Source organism: Cavia porcellus, unplaced genomic scaffold (assembly GCF_034190915.1).
Source record: "Cavia porcellus strain 051 isolate PalLab524CR breed Dunkin Hartley unplaced genomic scaffold, mCavPor4.1 scaffold_1, whole genome shotgun sequence".
NCBI lineage: Eukaryota > Metazoa > Chordata > Mammalia > Rodentia > Caviidae > Cavia > Cavia porcellus.
Genome location: NW_026947484.1, coordinates 167,354,139 through 167,374,604, shown reverse-complemented (window position 1 = coordinate 167,374,604; position 20,466 = coordinate 167,354,139). Strand labels below are relative to the sequence as shown.

At 51.6% G+C, this 20,466-nt stretch overlaps 1 protein-coding gene across 9 annotated transcripts; it reads right to left on the bottom strand.

The window, feature by feature from the left end:
- Positions 1-398: 398 nt before the first annotated feature.
- Positions 399-20,265, bottom strand: Phf19 (PHD finger protein 19). Of its 9 annotated transcripts, none has more exons than XM_063259800.1 (15): positions 20,249-20,265; positions 16,730-16,930; positions 16,197-16,278; positions 13,612-13,707; positions 13,049-13,149; positions 12,391-12,539; positions 10,575-10,670; positions 9,785-9,853; positions 9,548-9,668; positions 7,892-7,959; positions 6,137-6,301; positions 5,471-5,558; positions 4,678-4,763; positions 3,652-3,747; positions 399-2,333 (listed from the first exon to the last, which is right to left on the bottom strand). In XM_063259800.1, exons 2-15 carry the CDS (start codon positions 16,913-16,915, stop codon positions 1,991-1,993), a joined length of 1,746 nt encoding a protein of 581 aa, XP_063115870.1. In that variant the 5' UTR covers positions 16,916-16,930; positions 20,249-20,265; the 3' UTR covers positions 399-1,990. The 9 variants fall into 9 exon arrangements, 5 of the variants coding, with proteins under 5 accessions (XP_063115870.1, XP_063115867.1, XP_063115876.1 ...); XM_063259797.1 differs by lacking the exon at positions 20,249-20,265 and adding an exon at positions 19,157-19,313; XR_010051093.1 differs by lacking the exons at positions 5,471-5,558; positions 20,249-20,265 and adding an exon at positions 19,157-19,313 and having other exon boundaries at positions 2,243-2,333.
- Positions 20,266-20,466: the final 201 nt, after the last annotated feature.

The following is a 20,466-nucleotide window of genomic DNA, read 5'->3' as shown; positions in this document are numbered from 1 at the left end:
TTATCAAAGTGTTTCAGGTCATGACCAGCACAGCCAGGCTGTACTGTAGAACTAGCTCACGTTCCTGGAATTGTGTGCCTGGGTGTAGTGAGTGAAACTTGTAGTGCCTGTATTTATACATTTTAATAGGGTCTATTTTCCATCTTTTCTCTGTTACTCAGCTAATCCATCCCTCTCCCCCTAACCACTACACACCATGTATCAGGGATTCAGAGTAAAAAGGTTCCCAGATTTTCTCTAGCGGTAAGGACAGGAATATTGTTGATTGTAGACAGCAAGAGAGGACAGGGTCTAGCCATCATCCTAAGATTAACCTCAAGAAGCCACAGGAGCCACAGCCAGTTCATTCCGCTATTGGACAGGAATTTTTAAAGAGAATTTTTACATTGTAAACCAGACACATTAATTATAACTTTAATATAACAAATGTTATTAAAAGCAGCAATTCAAAACCATGATCTTTTTAGAAGGTGCACAGGGTTATTAAGGTCAGTTGGCAGTAATGCAGCTATTATCTGGTATGAATGAAATGCTAGGGTGGGGGGTCAGGTGACCTTGTTAGGCCTTGTGCTGTCTTCCCAAGTGGGCACCCCTTCCCTTCCAGCCCAGTCTCTGGAGCCCAAGTGGGGAAGGTGCTGAAACAGGTCCCACACATCCTGGCTTCTCAGGGGTCTGAAAAGCAGGCCTGTGAGCTTACTGTGCTTTGGGACCAGCAGGAAGCCACAGACTGCATCCCAGCTCCCACACACCTGCTGAGCTTGGGGGATGGCTTCCCAGCTCCCTTTCCACGTGGCCCCATTTGGGGGGCTCAGTGGCAGCAGCTGTGAGGCTGAGATCTGGGCCCAGTGCCTACTTGTCCCTGCCTCACTGTGCCAAGGATGCAGAGAGAAGTAAGCGGGCTGTGCTTAGGAGATAAGAGCCCTTTGAGAGGTACTGGAGGAGCCCAAGTTTAAGGCAGAGGCGGTCTAACCTATGTCAGAGAGCCTCTGAATGCTCACAGGCAGGTAGGGGGCACAGGGCTAGTATTGGAAAAACAAGCTTTCAGGCCTGCTGTCCTGCTGCTGCCTCTCTCTTCACTTCCCTTCGAGGTCCAGCTGGTGGGCTGCAAAGCCCAGCCAAGCTGGAGGCCACAGCAGCAGTTAGCAAGGCTGGTGCTAGTCTGGTACCCTTGTCCACTACTCCCAGTCAAGGCACTTTCCATTTTCCAATCAAGTGAGTCAGTTTCTAGTATCTCTGGAAGTGGTGAAAATGAGGGGTCCACCCCACTCCCCACTTAAAGTTTCTCTTGAGATGGGGCCTGATGCTGATGCCTTCTGCATCAGAGATCTGGCTCTTCACTCCCCAGGTCCTGGGTCCCGGTGTCTCTGCCACATGGGTTTTCCCAGAGGCCAATGCACACACACGTACACACACTCTCTCCAGGAGCAGGAGGAAGTGGCAGGAAAGGGAGGAGGCAAGCTCCACTTTCAGCTACTCTCCCTCATGTTCCCATTCTCAAAATGGGGTTCCAGGGAGCACTGCTGACGAGGGGTCAGGTGTGAAGGATTCCAGTGGAGGGACAGATGTGCACGTGGAGGATGTGTAAACACACAAACATACCCAAAACAGGTGAGAGGTGCAGGAATGGAGACTTAGGAACAAAAAAATTGGGTCTGAGGAGAAAGGGGGTTAACAGAGCCAAGGGCACACAAATTCAGAGGACCTAATGAAAAGTTCAAGGGGTGTGGAGTGTATAGACACTGAAAAAGAGCCAGCGGGACCTCAGACCCAGGCACAGGGGTGATGGGCCTTGAAAAACCAGAGAACTGGCAAAGCAGCAGTGCAGGTTTTGGCCTCGGGCCTAGTGAGCAGGTAGGTGGGGCCTTTGGCCAGGCACTTGCAGCTGCGGCCTGCCTCCCTCCCCAACCCCAGCCTGGGGAAAAGTGGGAGCTATGGCTTCTGCTGTCCCTCCTTTGGTTTGCAGGGCTCCTGGCATCCCCCCAAGAGGCTGTCAGTAAGGGGTGGTCCCTTCCCATTCTACCAGGTACTGAACCTTTCCCTCTGGTGTGACCCTCCGAGCCAGCACCTGGTACTTCTCCCCACAGGCCAGCCTCCCAGCTGCACCAAAGTAGTTGGTGATCGAGGACTTGAGGTGGGATAGAGATGAGTCATCCTCACTGATGCTCTCAAATGTATGGCTGTCGATGCCTTCATCTGGCCGCTCGGGTCCTGAAGCCCCCTCGGCACTGCTGTCTGAGGGGCAGTGTCTGCCCAGCTCAGCTGCCCGCCGCTTGGCCCGCAGCGGCATGTATGCTTTGGCTGCCAGCTTCCTCTTGCGGCTGCCCACTGTCCGTCTGTATGAGGCAGGGGAAGAGGAAGAAGATGGGAATGAGGTGGAACAACTAACAGTTTCTTGCCGCAAGCAATCATCTTGGTTTTCGGAACAGTGCCAGGCCCTGGATTATCACACCGTATGTTCATGATAGTCTTATAAGGGAAACTGAGGCTCCAGAGGAGAAATGAGCAGCTGGGGACTGGCAAAGCCAGGATGCAACCCAGGTAGTCTGACTCTAAAGCATGTGCTTTTTGTATCTGGGACCCAGGATTGCACAAGTGTAGCTGTGTTCCTGCCATTTTCTGTGCCTCTTTAAGTAGTACAGTAGAGAGATCCTGCCTCTGCCGCCACACCCCTCACCGGGACTTCTTTGGGACAAGTAGGGATAGGGACGAGAAGGGATCATGAAGTAAAGATTCTTGTACCACACAGGCAGAGGTATTAAAGATGTGGACAAACAAGGCAAAGTACACATTCACAGATGCTTAGAAACAAAAGCCAAACCTAAAGCATTATTGAGAACCAAAGAAACAGGAAGACATTAAAATACAGGGCTAACTATAGTAGAATGCTTGCCTAGCATGTATGAGAAGATCCTGAGTTCAGCCCCTAGCAGTGAAAAACAAAAGTACAGAGAAAATAGAGAAAGACACCTAGACGGAGCTCTTTGGAGATGGAGAGATACTTCCAGACACACTTCTGGTGTTCTCCTTTTGCAATGGCCTTATCTATCCTAAAATACAGTTAGAGGCCTCTGAAAGCAAAAGAAATCCTTGTGCTTTGCAATGCGCCCCTCCTGATGGTACTACAATTTGCTGCTGCCAAAGAGGCTGTAGCCTCACTGAGTCCCCAAGGATTTCTGTTCCCTTTCCAAGGCAGAACTCTACAAGCTGCCATCTTTCCCTCCACCCACATAAATGGCTGTTTCCCTAAGCCTGAAACAGACACCAGATTCAGACAGCCAAGAACCAGGAGCAGGGGACCCTGCAGTCTGAGAGGCACAGTCATGCAAAACATGGCATGCAGAGGCCAAGAACCCCGGAATGAAGCAGTCTCTGATCAAACAACCCTAGAACTGAAATCAGTCAGAGGAGTCACAGGACATTCCACAGCTCCCAAGGAACATTCCAAGGAGATGGAGCCCAAATGCCTGTCCTAAGCCCCGACCAAACCCCAGTCACTTGGAATCAGGGCAGCCGAGGGCCAGCCCATCCCAGTGTCAGAGTCTCCCAGCTATGACTTAGCTGCACAGAATGAGCCTCACAGGTTGCAACAGTGGGGGCAAGGGCCGGCGGCAGTGCTTGCAAAGCCTGATGGGTAGATCCCAAGAAGCTTACCTGGAGTCATAGGAGAGACTGGTAGAGGCAGAGCCAGAGGTGCTGGCAGCGTCGGTGGAGTCCACATCTGAGAAGAAGGTCTGGCCTGAGCTGGCACTGACAGGGGAGAGGGGGAGCCTAACATTAGCCCGACCCAGCAGGGTGCTGCCAGCTTGGCTCTTGGGGGTCCCTTGGGACTTCAGGCCTCTTTCTGTCCAAGATTTACCCTTCATGCCAGCAGAGTGCTGCACTGCCCACTCTCACACCTGCCTGTCCGTGTTTTACTTGTCCAGCTTTCAAACTCTATAGCTGAGAAAGCTTTCCCTGCCCACTGTCCATGGGTGGTATGGACGCTCTAGTGACAATATTTAATGAGCCACAGGACACTTGTGCTTCCATTATAGATGAAGAGCTTTGTTATCTTATTTGGGGAAAACTCTCTGAAGTTTCAGAGAGGAATTTAATTAAAAGCCACATTTACTGCTAAGCAGGGTCTAGAGCTCAGATTTCTCTGAAGCTAAGTCTCTCACTCCTCCATAGCCTCCAGAAAGCACTGAATGACCTTTGGTGACACTGGAAATAAGATGGTCCCTCCTCTGGGGTGCTGTGGGCAGACACAGTAAGGTGTCCAACACAGCTGGAGAGGGCAGCAGAGGCCTCCTGGAGGAAGCCAGCTCCTGAGTTTCCAGATGTGTGCAGCAGGGCAGGTTGCGCTTTGCACACAGAGAACGACAAGAACAAAGATGAAGGTGGGGTAACCACAGAGATTTCAGCCCACTGTGTGAGGCAGGGAGTGCCACAGGGGGTAAGGGGCCTGCCCTGGGAAGCAAGCAAGTGCTAGTGTTCAGACAGCCTCTTGTAGCCCCATGCGATGTGGACTCTAACTGGAGGTTCTAGAAGGACCCTAAGGAGGCCCCACTCCTTCACAATGTGATTTCTGCCTTGTCCCCTCCCAAAGCCATGCCCACTGCTGGGGTGTAGGGGAGCCCCTCCATCAGTTTTATCCCAGTCTCGAGCAGCCTGTTTTGCTGGGACCCTCACTAATACCTTTTTAAACTCTGAATTTCATCCAACGTGAAGTCAAATATGCTGGCCAGGTGGTGGTTGGTGCTCCAGGCCGAGGTAAAGTCACTCTGTGGACACAGGAAGGAGAAAAGGACGGGGACACTGTCAGCGAGTGTCAAATCTGCCTCCCCCACATACCCTCTCCCCAGCTGAGGGCCACACAAGCTGTCCGCTGTCCTGCCAGGACTACTAGGGTTAAGGCCAATCAGTTCCTCTATTCCATGTCCTGACCAAAGAGCCACGTCACTTGGTATCTCCAGTCCTCTGGATGACCTTTGATCTCTCTAGGCTTCAACTACCCCAGCTGCAAGATGGGGACAGTAACCTCTTCCCTGCTTCACTCCTAGAGGTGTCTGGAAGTACAATGACGCTAAACAATGATTGGAAAAGTGTCTTATAAACTGTAAAGTGCTAGGGAGATGAGGATGGTTACCACCACTGTTCCCAGGGAGGGCTTAATTAAGGATGTGGAAGATGTGCCCTAGGGTCCTGCTTCTTGACCTGCGACCACAGGAAATTCACTGCCCCGCCCTTCTCTCTGTTTCCCCACCTGCTCAGTGCGGGCGAGGATATTACATGCCCCTGCCCCCGGGTTCTCAGGGAGGTCTTGGGAAGTTTCGGAAGTGGTCTCAGGAGTGCTCCACTTTGCTTTGTGTCACTGTGATAGGGAATGGGACAGTTCCCTGGGCCTGGGGGACTTTCCTTTCAGCAAGGAATCCCTAATGTGTGCTGGCCCTGCGTGTGAAAGTGGAGAGTAAGAAAACAAGGAACTAACACTGGGAATAGCATCTTCCAGCAAAAACTTTGATCTTTTTCTTCTATAAACTCGCCTTTTCTGCTGCTGGAATTCGTGAGGCAACAAACTGTGGAGACAGAAAAGGGAGAGGTGGCCCAGTCAGAGCCTGAGGGCCAGAGGATGGACCAGAGGGAGGAGCCTCACCACTGGTGGGAGTGGGGATGGGCTCAGAAGCCTGGCAGATGGCAGCACCTCCCCATGCAGCCTGGGGAGGAGGGCACATCCTCTGGGGAGGAAGGTATAGGAACGTCTGTTCTTTAGCGGAAAAAGAAAAGGTCATGTGTGTCCATATGCCCTGCCCCGACACCCAGGAAGCTGGGGCAGCCTCAGCCAGGAGGGCAAGGGTGCCTTAATACACTCAGACATCCTCTTCTCATAGCCCAGCCCTAATGCAACAGGCTGGGTTCCTGCTCTGGCTTCCCCTGAATAAGGCATAAAGGTTGGTAATGGAAGGCACCTGGGAACCACTAATTTGTCCTCTCAGAGTGCCTGCAGCTTGGGACTAGCTGGCTGTAGGGACTTCTGGCTTACATGGATGCCACCAGACTGTGGGCCCACTGCATGGCCCATCTGATGGCCATGGGAGCTGGGAGCAGAGAACTTGAGTCTGGCTGCAACCCTAGCCCTGGGTCCCCAAGCACTGACCCAGGCTTGCTCTTTCTTCTCTTACGCAGCTCAGAGGAGGAGGCACCATTCTCACTCAGTACCAGACCCTTGTCGGGTAGCAGCTTCCCTGGAGGGTTGGGTGGGACACGGATGCGCAGGCGGAAAATGCACTTTTTCTTCTTGATCTCCTTGCCACAGAGAAACCTGGGGGTGGACAGGGAGGTAAGTCCCTGCAGTGAGTCAGTCTGTCCTTGTGAGGAGCTAATATTAGGCAAGCTTCTTGGGCTCCCTTGACTGTCCCAAGCCCACCAAGTGAGGGTCCCAGCTGAGAATGTGGCTGAGGACTCCTCCCTGTGCCTCCTCCAATAAGTGTATGGCTCTCACTGCTCCACTCCTCCCTTTTCTTCTCGATCTCAAGCAGCTCCAAGGCTACCTCCTACAGGAAAGCACCCTTCAGTTCACAGTGGAACTCCTGGGGTCCCTGATACATTCCATCTTACTCTCCCTCAAAAGCAGAGAGGCACTGCCAGGCATTTCCTCCTCTCAACACTATCCAAGCAGCCTCAAGGCTGCAGAGATGCCTCGGACCCAGGCCTCCCTGTCCACAGGGAGGCCAGAGGCTGCACACTGAACAGTGGGCTATGCTGGGCCCCAAACCTGGAGTAGAAGTGGGTCTTTCCGCTAGAAAAGTGTGCAGAGCTTTCATGGGTGCATGTCTAACTCCCCACAGTGGCTCAGACCTACACGGGGCCCAACAGCAACAACTCAATGGGATAGAAGAACGTCACAGGCAGAGGGAAGAGCACCAGCAGAGGCACTTGCAGGAGGTGGAGGAGCCAAGGGCAACAGTGGCTGGCATCCAGTCCAGGTGTCTTATGGCTAGATGTCCCCCAAAGCCTCATGCAGTCAGAGGTGGGGCTTTTTCAGAGGTGGCTGAATACAGAGTGAGTGATTCATGGTGCCGTGCTAGAACTAAGGGTGGGTGATTCCTGGATCAGCCCCCTGATTGGTTTGGCACTGTCTTAATCCCACTAGCCTGGATATAATATAAGGTACAGAAAGAGGCATATTTTGTCCCTTCCTTGTTGTTTTTGCTGTCTTTACCTGCAATGAATTGCTTCTCCTCTGATCCCCTTCTGCCAAGCCACCCTGCCTTGGAGCCAGCCAATTATAGACTGAAATCTCTACAAACTATAAGCCAAAATAAACCTTTCCTCCTTTAATTTTGAGTGTCAGGTATTGTGTCTCAACAATGAGAGAAAAATAACTAAGGCACAAAGCAAAGGGACAATGACAGAAAATATGAAGGCAGGGCCTGATCACAAAAGACCCTGAATACCTGGGAAGGGAGCTGTGGCATTTCCTGTGGTGGGGGTGGGGTGGGGAAGGGATGTAGCTGGCTCGGGGTTCTGAGAACTCAAGGGCAAGACATGGGCTGGGGCTGGGTTAGGAGGTTGCAGCCCACTAAAAAGATGGTGATTTCACCACTCAGTGCCTGGCCCAGGACCCTAGCTGGCTTGAGCAGGAGGGACTCTTTGAGAACAGGACTTCTCCCCTATGGAACTGAGCCCAGTACTCAGAGGAATTAGGATGCTGGGGTGCTTGGCAAAAGAAGATCCCTGATTTCCTTTGCTCCCTGGACCCTAAAGAACGGGAAGGAATGATTCAGTCAAAGAGAAGGGGAGGAAAACAGGCAGGAAGCACAGCTTGGGCAAAGGCTACAAGCAGGAGAAGCCTTCAGATTGCAGTTCCTCCTGTTGGGGGCTGAGACATTTCCTCCATCCCTGCACGCACCGGCTTTTGTAGCTGTTGAGGGCGTTGAGGAGATGCGGTCCTCGATCTGTCACAGGGGTGCTGGTGAGCTAGGTGAGAACAGAGCACCAGGAAGGTCAGTCCCTGCCTGCAGAATCTGAGGAGGCCCTGCTGTTCCCTTCCCCTACCCCTCCTGAAGTTCCCAAGTCCTTCAGGTATCATTTCCCCCTCTCTAAGTGGAGAGACAAATCCCCTGGCCTAAAGTTTTCAGGAGCTTTAGTCACATTCATACCCTTAACCCAGGAACAGTTCTCGATGAAGTCTATGTACTGGGAGTAGCTGAGGCAGGAGGATTATAAGTTTAAGTCATACCTGGGCAGCTTAGTGAGACATCTCAAAATAAAAAACAAGGCCTGCAGTGTGGCTCAATGGTAGAGTGCCTTTGGGTTTGATCTACACTACGACAACAAAAACATATGGAACGCCACAGAAAACCTTAGTAACTAAAACTTTACAAAATTTTTTACTGTGCTAGACATACTGAGAGAAAAAACCCTATATTCAATAGTAAGGAAACCAGTAACTGTGGCACAAACTAATACAGCCACTAAAAAATGTTTATGAAGGTTCTGATTATTTTTTTGTCTTTTGAGACAGGGTCTTGCTATGCAGTTCAGGCTGGCCTTGAGCTCATTCGGTAGCCTAGGCTGGTCTAGAACTCGCAGTGATCCTTCTGCCTCAGCCTCCCGAGTGCTGGGATTACAGGCGTGAGCCACCACACCCGGCTTTATGAAGGTTCTTTAATATGGGAAAATAACTATGTAAACTGAAAAAAATGACTTAAAAATAATTATATCATCTAAACCTTGTAAACAGGAAAAAATATATATAGACGAGAGACAGGAAGAAAATGTACCTATGCAGTGTTTCTAATTATTTCTAGGTAGTATGACATGAGAATATGGACTTTAATATGGAGAATTTTTGCCAGTTTAAATTTTTTCTAATAGGAACATGTATGAATTTTTTATAAATCAGGGAAAATTGTTTTTAAAATGCTATCTTTAAGGCTTATTATAGGTATGTCTTATAAATGATTAAACACTATTAATGAAAATGTTATGTAAAACTTCTACGAAGCATAAAGGTTACTTTTTTCTTCAAAGAAACTTTGGGACAGTCTGTGGAGAAGATGCCTGGCTCTGCATGTAGCAGGGGTGATCCTGAAGGTGCCAGCAGGGCTCGAAGAGTGCATCCCCATGGCAGAAATTGTTAGGAAGGTCCTAGCTCCAGTTCTAGGTTGGCCCCAGCCTAACAGTGACTACCAGCAACTTTCTGTCCAGCTCTGACATTTTCGAAGTCTCTGTTACCTCACTGCATGGATCTGAGGTGCCCAGGCCCCTAGAGACCATTATTCAGAACAGGATCAGCAGGGGGCAGCCCCACTCCACTTTCAATCCTCACTGGCAAATCTGGAGGTCCAAATGCTTTAGCAAAAATCCCTGCTCTGCCCAGATTTGTCCTAGATCCTAGGGGCTGAGTTGATGAGGTGGCAATTGCCCACTGTCAAAATCTGGGTCAGAGGCCTGAACTCTGGGTGCAGCAGCTCAAGGGAGACACCTAGGCCCTAGCCCTGCACTGTGTGGCCCTGCACAAACATCCTTGACTCCTGCCACTCAAGTCTGCTGCCTTGCATACCTTGCCAAGCTGTAAGAGCTCCCAGTGGTGGTTCACAAAAGCCAGAATCTCTTCAAAGTCAAAGTACTTCTTCTTGCTCTGCACCCCGAGGTTGTAGAGGGCCAGGTGAACCACATCCACCCTAGGCGAGAAAGCAAGGAGATGGGCCCCAGGAGGAGCAGGGGCCAACTGGAGGAAGAGGAAAGGGAGAACAGGGAAAGGACAGCGGTGAGTTTGAACCAAGCCCCACCCTCTCACCATCGCAGGGGCAGCCTCTCGATGTACTCTGGGCCCTGGTTACACACGGAGCAAAAGAACAGGTAGAACCTGCAGGAGGCACAAAGGGGCCTGTGGTAGGAAGGGTTCTGACATCCAAGTCTGGGCCAGGTCCCTCACCTCCCACCTGTCTCCACAGTTAGCATTAATACTGCTGGGGCCACTGGCCTCTGGGGAGGTGGGAATGGTAAGGACAGGGCAGGACAGAGACCAAAGAATATCCCCCTATTCACAAGCCCTTCCCCCAGATACTGCTGTGGAATGCAGCTGAATTCACAGAATTCACTGAGCTAGGTTAGCTGTAGTAGTCACCCTCTTCCTTCTGAGACACACACACACACAATCACAAGAGACACCAACCAAAAACATGCAGTATCTGGTTTGCCATATATAATATCTCCCAGTAGCATAGTCCCATTGGTCAGAAATCATCCATTTCCCCAATGGCTCCCACAACTCTGGGCGGAGCTGGGGTAGGAACTGTGACAGTTGGCTTTTCTTCTTCAGACCATTGAAGAGACTTAGGGAAGGGTAGGATTTGCTTAAGGTACCCCACAAAGCATGGCAATTAAGGATGCAGTCTAGCACACCCTTTATTGCAGAGCCAGGGGGCCTTATTTACCCTGAGCTACTTCCTGTATGTAGGCTAACAGAAATGTCCCCCACCTTGTAGGGAGCCTGGCAGGCAATCTGTAGGAATCTGCTGCTGCCATCCCTCTTGTCCTGTCATCACAAGACCCTCAAGACCCAGCTGGACCAAATTAGCACCTACCGATCTCCAAACATCATAGGCTCATTGAGGCACTGTGTGCAGGCCTCGTGGAACCACTGCCTACACCGGTAACATTGCAGCATCCGCAGGTACCATCTGGAGAAGCAGAAGAACCAGGGTGAGCTAGGCGTGAGGCTCAGCAATCTTTCCTAACACAGACTTACCCTCCACCAGAAGAGAGACAAGAGAACTGCCCTTAAGTGTTTTCAGGCTATTACAGGGTACATGCTGGGAACCAGGTGCATGCCCCCTCATTGGATCTTACCATCTATGAAAGGTAAACCACTGTCCCCATAGTACAGATGAGTCAAAGGTTAAAATGGCTCCAAGTTCTGGGTCACTCAGAAAATATGCGGATGATGGCACCTCAAATCCTAGTCTCCTCAGCTTCAGAGCCCATGTTCTTTCCTGCCATGGCACACTGGAGCTTTCGCTTTTGGACTGTGCCCCCACACACTGGTTCCCCAACATCACTGACAAGCCCAGTTTGCCTGAGAGACTAAGTGGAAGAATGGTGGCCTCCTGTAAACCACTGGGGGCAGGCCTGTGTCTGCTTGCCTGTTACTGTATCCGCCCTTTCATGGTCATTCAACAGTTAGTCACTGATTATGAAGGAGGTATTCCTGAGGTATTCTGTTAACAGTAGTTAGTTTTTTTACCCTTTGATGGGTGTGGTGCAGGTTAACATGCAGCTTCCTTGGTCCACTTTGGAACGGTTCAATCTTTGGGGAAGCATCTAGAGATGCATTTTTAAACTCACTGTTAGTGAGAAGCTGTAAAGGTTTCCATAAACACTGTCCATCTGTTATCCATTAGGCCTCCCAACCCTCTGGGAAGTGCATGGGCTATTAAGGTAACTAAATCCATTTAAGACAGGCAATAGTTTCAGTAATTTTTTTGAGTTACCCAGCAGAGCTTAGCCTTTAAGCCTTCAGTTCTTGTCAAAAGGACTGTAGTCTGCGACTCTGAATTTAGGGGGTCCCACAGGCTGCTTTCCTGGGGACAAAGACCTAATCTCTTATGTCTGCAGTTCCTTTTACAATGCCTGATGCAGCCAGCCAAGGCCCAGGTCCACCAGGAAGAGTCAGTCAAACTGGCTCCATAGCAGGGCAAGAATTCCTTCCACAGCATCCCCAGCAAAGGCCCCCTGCTTGCACTTCTCAAGGGCAAAGGCTCTTACCCGGTTAATTGGCTCTGACAGTGCAAAGACAAACTTAACTGCCATGCAACAGTAGCATCATCACCAGGAGCTTAAGTTTAAGTAATTACCAAGTACCAGACACTTTGTGAGGCTTGATATGAATTATTGGCTCATAACCACCACATGAGATAAAAAATAATAAGAGAACTACGGCTTAGGGGTTGCACTTGAGCTGATAAGGGGGAGAGTCAGAGTTCTGGAGATCCTGGGAGGATTTGGACCCAGTGTGAGGCCTAGTCACTTAGCGACTCTTCAGTACTTCTTTCCCACTGGGCTCCAAGAAAGTAACTCTGCTCCTGGCTGCTGACCAGCTGCAGGGAAAGTGCTGCATGCCTCAAGGAGCCCTGTCCTCCAGCCTTAAGCTTCAGGTTCTCACCTTGGATCTTGTCCCGTGGGGCCCTACTTAAAGCTTGACCTTCAGGCCCCACTTCTCAAGGTCCTTGGGCGACTTTCCGGACTCTCCGGGGGTAGGATGCTCCCAACATGCCCGGCTCACTCCCTGAGGCCCCGCCCCCGCGGCTGACACCCTGGTTCCGCCCCGCCCGACTCCGGAAGCTTGGACTCCGGAAGCTTGGGGACCTGCCTGGAGCCCTGGCCCCACCCTCGCGGCCTTACTCTCCGGGGCCGCCACAGTAGCAGTAGCATTGCTGCTGGTTGGTGCGGTGGGGCGAGTCCCAGTCAAGCTCCTCAGGCTGGTAGGACAGCACCATCTTCACGGCCTGCAGTGTCCTGGCGATGGCTCCTTTCTTTAGCGCGCCGCCTTTCTGGGGGGAGACAAGGGCCAAAGTCACCTGCTGGTCCTGCTCGGGCCACACAAGTCTGCACCCTGCTACTAAGGAAAGGGCTTGGAGGACAAATATTTTACAACAAAAGAAGCTTTTTCCCAATTCCAAGCTCATCCTCTGTGCCAGATGGATCTCCAATGGTAATAGCATTAGTGTGAGCACCTATAATACAGGGAGCAATTACCAATAGATATTGAGTGTGGGCATTTATGGGAATTTTAATAGTAAAGCACCATTAATCAGGAGCCCCCTACTCCTGACACCTTATCCATGTCCATTTTACAGCTGAGGAAACTGAGGTTCAGGAAGGCTCCAGAACTAAACCATGGACATAATACAGTTGGTCAGAGGCAGAGATGCCATCTGTCTGCAAAGCCCCACGGCAGCCCTTCTGCTTGGAGCTTATCGTTTGTGATCAGCAGTCAGGCCTGAACCCAGGGGCCCTCTGGGCTCCCCATGGGAGGAGGCAGAAAGGATGGAGGGCTCACCCGCACAGCCAGTGCAAAGATGCAGCGTCGGCAGAACCAGGGAGTGAGTAGGGGCCGGTCGGCACTGCCTGCTATGGGGATGTGACACTGCTGGTGGTAACCTGTGGCAGAGGAGGGGGAGGTGAGTGCCTGTGAGGAAGCAGTGACCGAAGGCCAGTCGGCCCAAAGGCAGCAAGGCTGGGAAGGCTACAGCAAGCCGTAGGAGGAGCTCTGCCCACCAGCTGCCAGGGGACTGCCTGGTGATGCTCACTCAGCCAAGTTGGTGTCCAGGCTGGGGACTAAAAGCATTGATCAATGGGCAGAGCACCAAGGTCTGGCCTCAGCACCTGCATCTCTTCTTTCTTTCCCATCCATCCTGTCTACCTGGGAGGGCGCCAAACTGCATACCCCGCTGTACTTTCTCAACTTTCCCCCCTGGGTCCTCATTCCCAGAGGACTCCCTGGTGCTCTGGGAGAAACAGAAAGCCAGCTGAAGCCACAGCGGTGGGGGCAGTGCCCATAGAGGCCAGTGCAGCAGGGATCCACAGGCCAGGACCTTCTCTGTGCCCCGCTCACCCACTCACCCAGGCCACACTTCCCACAGATGAGGATCTCATTCAGCGGCCCTGATGTTTTCCCCAGGCAGATGTTACACTTGGGCTCCTCCCCTGGAACGCCAGCTGAAAAAGAGGCCGCCTTGGATCAGGTCCAGCTCATAGGAATTAGAAGTTAAAATTAGTTCAAGGCCAAGCCTCTACTCCAAGATGGGCCTCACAGGCCACCTCACTGAATCTGCCCAGGCCTTCTAAGGGGCCAGTTATAATTATCCCATCTAAAGATGGGAAAACTGAGGCTCAAGGGGGACCAGCCCCTTGCTTAGCTAGAAAGAACTGGGATTCAAACTCATGGCTGTTTGACCTCAAGTCCTTTGTTCTTTTGACTATATCATACACCCCTTCCTGCATGCTGTACCTTGCTTTGTTAAACATTTTTACGTTAGATAACATTTATTATGGGGTAATAATGGTATGTTATGGTACTCCATGGTCTCATCAACAATTATAACTGCTGGCTAACTTTGTTTTGACTACAGTTCAACCCATTTTTCCTTCCTGTCATTATTTTAAATCAAGATCTAAATCAAAATCATTTTCCCATAAATATTTAGGTTGTATCTCTGAAAGATCAGGACTCTTTTTAAAAACAAACAACAGAGCCTTTATTGCATCTAATTATCAATAAATTCAGTTAGTGCTCATATTTGTCTCTCAAAAATATAATTTTGGTTTTTTTAAAATCCAGATCTAAATAAAGTTCATATGTAGTGATCAGTTGATACACTTTTAGGATTTTTTTCATCTACTGGTCCTCTGTATCTCCATTTTTTTGTTATTGAAAAATAAATGTTTTTGGGCTGGGGATTTAGCTCAGCGGCCTAAGTGCCTGCCTTGCAAGTGTGTGGTCATGAGTTCAATCCCTGGTACCGATAAAAAAAGAAAAAGACCAAAAAAAAAAAAAAAAAATGTTTTTATGTCTGTAAGAGTTGTATGAATACATTTCAGTGTGTATGCAGACTGAAAGTTTTGTAAAGGCAAAAATGATGTCACATTATTGCTATATCCTTTGGACCTCATTTGGAATATGACCTGCAATAGGTGGTCAAGACATGTTTGTTGAATAATTCACCAACTAAGGACCTTGCTTCCTATTCCTGAATGTGATCCAGGAAATGTGGTACCACTGTTGGTCTTAGTTAAGTTCTCATTAGCTTACTGAAGCAATGGATCATAACCCCAGGGTGCCCAGTCGGTGTTCTCATCTTAGAAGGGGGCCACAATGGTGCCCAGGAGGAACAGGCATCCAGCTGGTGACACAGCTGTTCCTTAACGATAGTATCTCCACAGTGCCTGGATGCAGTCGGCCTTCTACAGAAGCCCTGCAACAGTGAACTGTGTTTATTCTCCCCCTGGGTCCTTATGCTTTCAATAAGAGGATAGGTAGGAGAGGAGAGTCTCATGGTTTTGGATTTGCATATTATCATTTTAGGGTAAGGGGTTGGGAGAGAGTCGGTGTGTGTTGGCCACTAGTTCTTGGAGGTGGCACTATTTGAAAGATCTACCAACCAGCTTGGTTCCGAGGTCTCCAGCTGGCAGATTCTTGGAAACACCTTCTATTGTAACATATCCTTTAAAAACTGCTTTCCTGTAAGGAAAACTGCTTTCCTGTCAGGATCAGTGGGCTATGCATGTTACATGGATTACTTAATTTAATCCTCCTAATTACCCTATGAAGTCAGGACTTTCATTATCTTCTTTTAGACAAAGAAGCTGAAACTTGGGTGATATTACTTGCCCAAGGCTCTGCAGCTAGTAACAAGCAAATCTAGAACTTGGTCCAAGGTGTATCTGACACTAAAACCTGCTTCTTGCTTCCAAAGGGCTGCATCTGTTCTCCTGTTAGGATAAATGGCAAAAAGATTTCTTCTCTTACACCAGCTCTCGTAGTGGTTGCTTGGAGCTCTGAGTGTCACGGTTGTCTGTTGACATCTGTTTATGTGCATGGGAGAGAGAATGGCGACAAAAATGCCCCAGATATGTGATTGTTATAAGACAGCAGTGTCAGCTCTCTGCAGGCCAGGAGGGTAATCAATCCAGCTCCCTTTCCATCCTGAAAGCAGGCTCGGCCCTACCCAGGCATGTTCACCTTCATGCTGCCTGACTGATCTGTGTTCTATGTCTTTCTCCATCCTTTACCCCAGGAAAAAAGTTGTTTACTAGCTTTCTTCACATGCTGTTGGGGCACTGCTCAAATCTACAGGTGACATTCTGACTGTCAGCTGTCCTCCTCATTCTTAGCAACCCCCTTCCCCTGACCGAGAATTCTGGGCAGCAGGAAACAGAGTGGGGGCAAGGAAACACAGGCCTGAGACCCAGTCCCAGTGCTCTCCACAGCTCCCTGAGCCATTTCCCCATCTGCTGTCTCCCTCACGCGTCCTGAGCACTGAGGGTGAGGACAAGTGTCACATGTCTGATAAACTGATCATCATGAAGTTCACGAACTAGGACAGATGCCAGGAATAAGAGATGGAAGGAGAGAAGGAAACACAGAAGTAAGTGGAGGAGAGAGGACAGGGGAGGGTAGGAGTATCCTAAATATCAGGAATACTCACCATGCTGTATATCCTTCCACAGGACCCAGTATTTTGAATTATCTTCAAAAGTCACAAGGCAACTTTGCTTAGAACTGCTGACCTGGAGCATGGAGAGGAACAGCGTGAGACAGTAGCTGGGGAACAGCCCAACTTTTTGTTACCTTGTGCTTCAGAAAGCAGGGCTAAGCCAGGAAGATGTTAGCTTCCTAGGAGCTAACTCCTAGTCCTGGAACTGACAGCCAGGGGCTGGCAGGCAACTTGGCCATGGCAAAAGCAGACACACAGGTCACGTGGTCACCTGTGCTCCTCTCTAGCCTGTTTCTGTTTGCTTTATGGGTTCTCAGGGTACTCTTCTAAGAAGCTGGCTGGAGAATGGTGATCCTAGCGATGGTCCTGGAAAAACTAGGTTCTGGTTCCTTCCACAATCAGCTTCTGAGCATGAGGGTCATAAGGAGAACTCTCTAGTAATCTATCACTAATATGCATACCTGACAGGGAATGAACAGAGAAAAGCTGATCCTGGGAAGAGAGGCCAGAAAAGGAAGCCTTACCCTCTTGATCTTCCCAAGGTAATACAGTCCATCTGTCCACCTGCACAGCACATACTGGCCCTCGGTCAGCTTGGACATCAGGTCTTTGAAGTTGTTCTTGGCCTTAGCCAAGGCCCCTTTGTTGGGGAGGTGGTTAGTGGCACCATAGGAATCCCGAGTCCCTGAATCCAGAGCTCGACTCTCCATTAGCTTCCGCTGACACTTAAAGAGGAAAAGAACAGGGAGGGTTTTTACTTCTTGCTTCTCTGCTTTTGAGTCCATCAGGGGAATGAAAAAACAAAATCCTGTTTTTTCTGTCATCAATGCTGTGTGCCAGACACATTTATTATTTCATTGAACCTTCATGACAACTTCGTGGGAGGGAAACATTACTATTCCCATTTTGCAGATGGGAAAACAGGTATGGCAAGTGGCAGGTGGCAAGACAGAGACCTAGTTCATAAACAGGTAAGCTGACTTTAAGTCCTGCTGTCCTACCCCAGACCCTGCTGCTTCTAATGAAAATGAATCCGTGAACCAACAAAAAACGAGGCCTTGTCCAAGACCCCTGAGCTATAACCCTGTCCTAACAGGTTGAGGTTTTCTCTCTTATTATGCAAATGCACTTAATGTTCTCTGGTTGACCCTATCTCCAAGGAGCACCCATCCTTATTCCTGAGATCCACCTCTAGGAGGAAAAACTCCTTGAGTGGCTTGTGAATTAATTCAGAGTTGGCCACCTGTATTTTTTGTAATCCCCTTTTGTGTTCTCAATTATGGCATGATTTCATGGATACCAGTTCTGGGGTATTCAAACTTGCTCATTCTGTTACCCCAAAGCACATTTGCTCTAAGCAATGCAGCCAGCCCCATTAGCCTCCAACGTCTGGCTCTCCCCATCCTGTTGCACTTTGTCTTCTTTCCTTGCTGAAGCTGCTACCATGGTCCCCAGGAGCCCCAGACACCCAGACTTCAACCAGTGAACTGTCACAGCTGGCCAGCTTCCAGCACAGTGACTTTGGGTCTGTGCCTTCTCTTCCATCCCTCTGTCCTGGTCTGGGCCCAGGTCTCCTTTGCTTGGGCCATTTATTCATCAACTTTTTCAGTACTTTTTCTCTGAGCCTGGTGCTCACCTGTGCTGGGCCCTTGGGCTTTGGAATTTCGCCATCATGCCCAGGGCAGTCCTGCTTTCTTGTCTCTCCTCCAGACTCTCCTAGAAATCTTATGGCCTTCCTTAGTGTTCAGGTGGTTCCTCCTCCTGTCTGGGCTCACCTGGCTCCAGGCACACTGCACCCTGCCTTTTCACTGTAGCTGAACGGCCTTGATTGGTTCCCAGCAACTCTTAATGTGGTCTCCTCCCTCTCGGTGGCAGTGGGCACATGCTGTCATGACTATCGGTCCATCCAGACTCCTATCCATGTTTGCATGGGAGTTTGTGTGTGTGTGTGTGTGTGCATGAGCACTCCTGTGAGATTGTGTATGAGGATTCCTACAGCACCGTATGCATAAATGAGTATTTGTGTGCATGTAAGGGGCCTTGGGGTGGGCAGGGCACTCCGGGGTCTTGGCTTGCAGGAGAAGGGTGGCCATATGTCCCTCTCTTCTCCCGGGCAGAGAGCACCAGCAGTGGGCAGGGGTTGCAATGGGAACTCCTGTCTTCTCCCACCACCTGGCCCCTGGAGCGCTGCAAGGTCCCCGCCTGCCTGGCCAGGTCGCAGCAGGTTCACAAACTGACACTTCCTCCCCAGTTGCGCCTTTGGAAGCCTGCCCGGTCGCGGCACCCCACTTGACCGAGCGGGGGCCTCCGCGGCTGCCCCCACCCCCGCCCCATCCTCCCGGAGAGGCCCCCGCGGGCCGTGATTGGCTGATTCAAACACATCTGCAAAGAAATGCTGTTTGCGGGTTCCAGTCTGCGTCCAGTTCAAATCTGCGGCGCCCCGCGCGCGGGGCGCGGGGCCGGGCGGGGGCAGGAAGCGAGGGTGATTCATGCGTCAGGGCCTCTCCCAAGGCGGCCGTTGGCTTTTTAAAAAGTGTTCGGGCGGGGGGGGGACCTCGCAGAAGTGCCCCTTTCGGATCCAGCGCTCCTCTCCTCAGCGCCCCCCACCCCGTCCAACCCGCCGCAGCCTGACTTTGGACGTGAGCAAAATCCCAAACGCCTCGTCCGTCCACCCTCCCTCCCAGCCGCTCCGCGGAGAAAAGAATGGCTGAGGGCAAGCAAGAGCGACCTGTCACCCACGCGCCCCAGGGTTGGGGACCCCGATGGGGTTCCTGCCGCCCTGAATGCACCGATCGCTCTCGTCCCCGTCTCCCAGGCGCGCGGCCCCCAGGACTGCAACACCCGGGCGCTAGTCCGCCTAAAGTTCAGCCAGGTTGCGGAGAGGGGCACGCGTGCAAGGAGAAGCGAGCTGCGGGGTCCGGCGGCGGCGGCCGCAGCGCGGAGCTTCTTACCGCGAGGCTGCGTGTCCGCGGGTCCCGCTTGGCGTCCGGCCACCAGGCGCATCGGCGGCGGCGGCGGAGGCGGCTGCGCGCGGCCCGCGGCTGCCCGGCCGAGTGTCCGCCCGTGGGGCCGGGGTCGGGGTCTCGGCGGGGGCGGGGCGGGGCGGGGGCGCCGCGGGGAAGGAGGGGAGGCGGGGGAGGGAGGGGCCGGGGCGCTCAGGAAGGGGCCCCCAGGGCTCGGGGCGCCATCTTTTTCGCGTTTTCCCGCGAATTACTGACGTCCCGCTTATGTAATTAGCATGGGCCGCGCTGGCCTCGCCATTGGAGCCCGCGGCCGCCGGGTCCCCGCCCGCCGCGGCGCAGACACGCAGAGCCCGCGGCCCGCGCGGTCCCACGGCGGAAACACCGCTCCGCGCTCCGGGCACAGCCCGCGGGCAGCCGCGGGGGAAACAGCCCAGCGCCCTGCACTGCTAGCGGCTGCACAGACACTGCGGGGCGAGCGCGGGGAGGTGCGGGGCGGAGCATAACCACAGACCCAGGAAAACCCAAACGGGTCGCCCAGCACCTGCATTACAACACAGACATTCCACCCAGAGAGGGAAAGCGGCAGTATAGGACAGCCCAAGACACAGGCTGTGCGCCCGGAGCTCAGACACAGTCAACACACACCCGGCACAAACGCGTACCATGAATTACAGTCCACACAGTGCTTGGGCGTACATACAGGGAGAGCTGCAGTGCCCCCAGTACGGACCCAGGAGCATTTACATAAAAGGTGACAAGCTTGGCATGCAAGGGCTGCAATATGTAACACAAACACAGGAGAATACAACTGTAAACTGCACACACACGTGCACGGAAAAATAACACACCATATACGACAACACAGCATATAAGTGGCATGCAATGAAAGACAGACCCAAGGTCAGAGAATGACAGATTGAGACAGTGGGCATGGTTCCAATCAGATAAGGTCCCTGCCCTCTGGAGAAAAGGCAGACTTGTCCCTACCCAGACTTACCCTGTAGGGGTAGGACAAGAAGAGAATTCTGGCGAACAAACCCTCATCACCATCCCTGCCCTCAGTCCTTAGTGCCCCCTTACCTGCCACCATTAAGATCAGCAGACAACCAGGAGGCCGAACTCATGGGTGTGGCCAGTAGACACCTTCCCCCAGAACCTGCTCACTGTCAAGTGATCCACCCTCGGCCCTCTGGCTCAGTCCTCCAGGCTGAGTGGAACATCTCACCCTTTCCTTGCTTCCTTCTACCTCCCCCTGGGTCTTGTTGCCCCTCCTGCCTCAGTGCCCTGTTCTGACTCTG

Bases quoted from the DNA above. Each gene is read 5' to 3' on its own strand.
- Phf19 (XM_063259800.1), bottom strand. From the start codon at position 16,915: ATGGAGAGTCGAGCTCTGGATTCAGGGACTCGGGATTCCTATGGTGCC. The intron at 12,540-13,048 runs GTGAGCCCTCCA...GTCTCCCCCCAG, and splicing joins TCTTTGCACTGGCTGTGCGG to AAAGGCGGCGCGCTAAAGAA. The intron at 3,748-4,677 runs GTATTAGTGAGG...CTCCCCTGTCAG, and splicing joins GAAATTCAGAGTTTAAAAAG to TGCCAGCTCAGGCCAGACCT.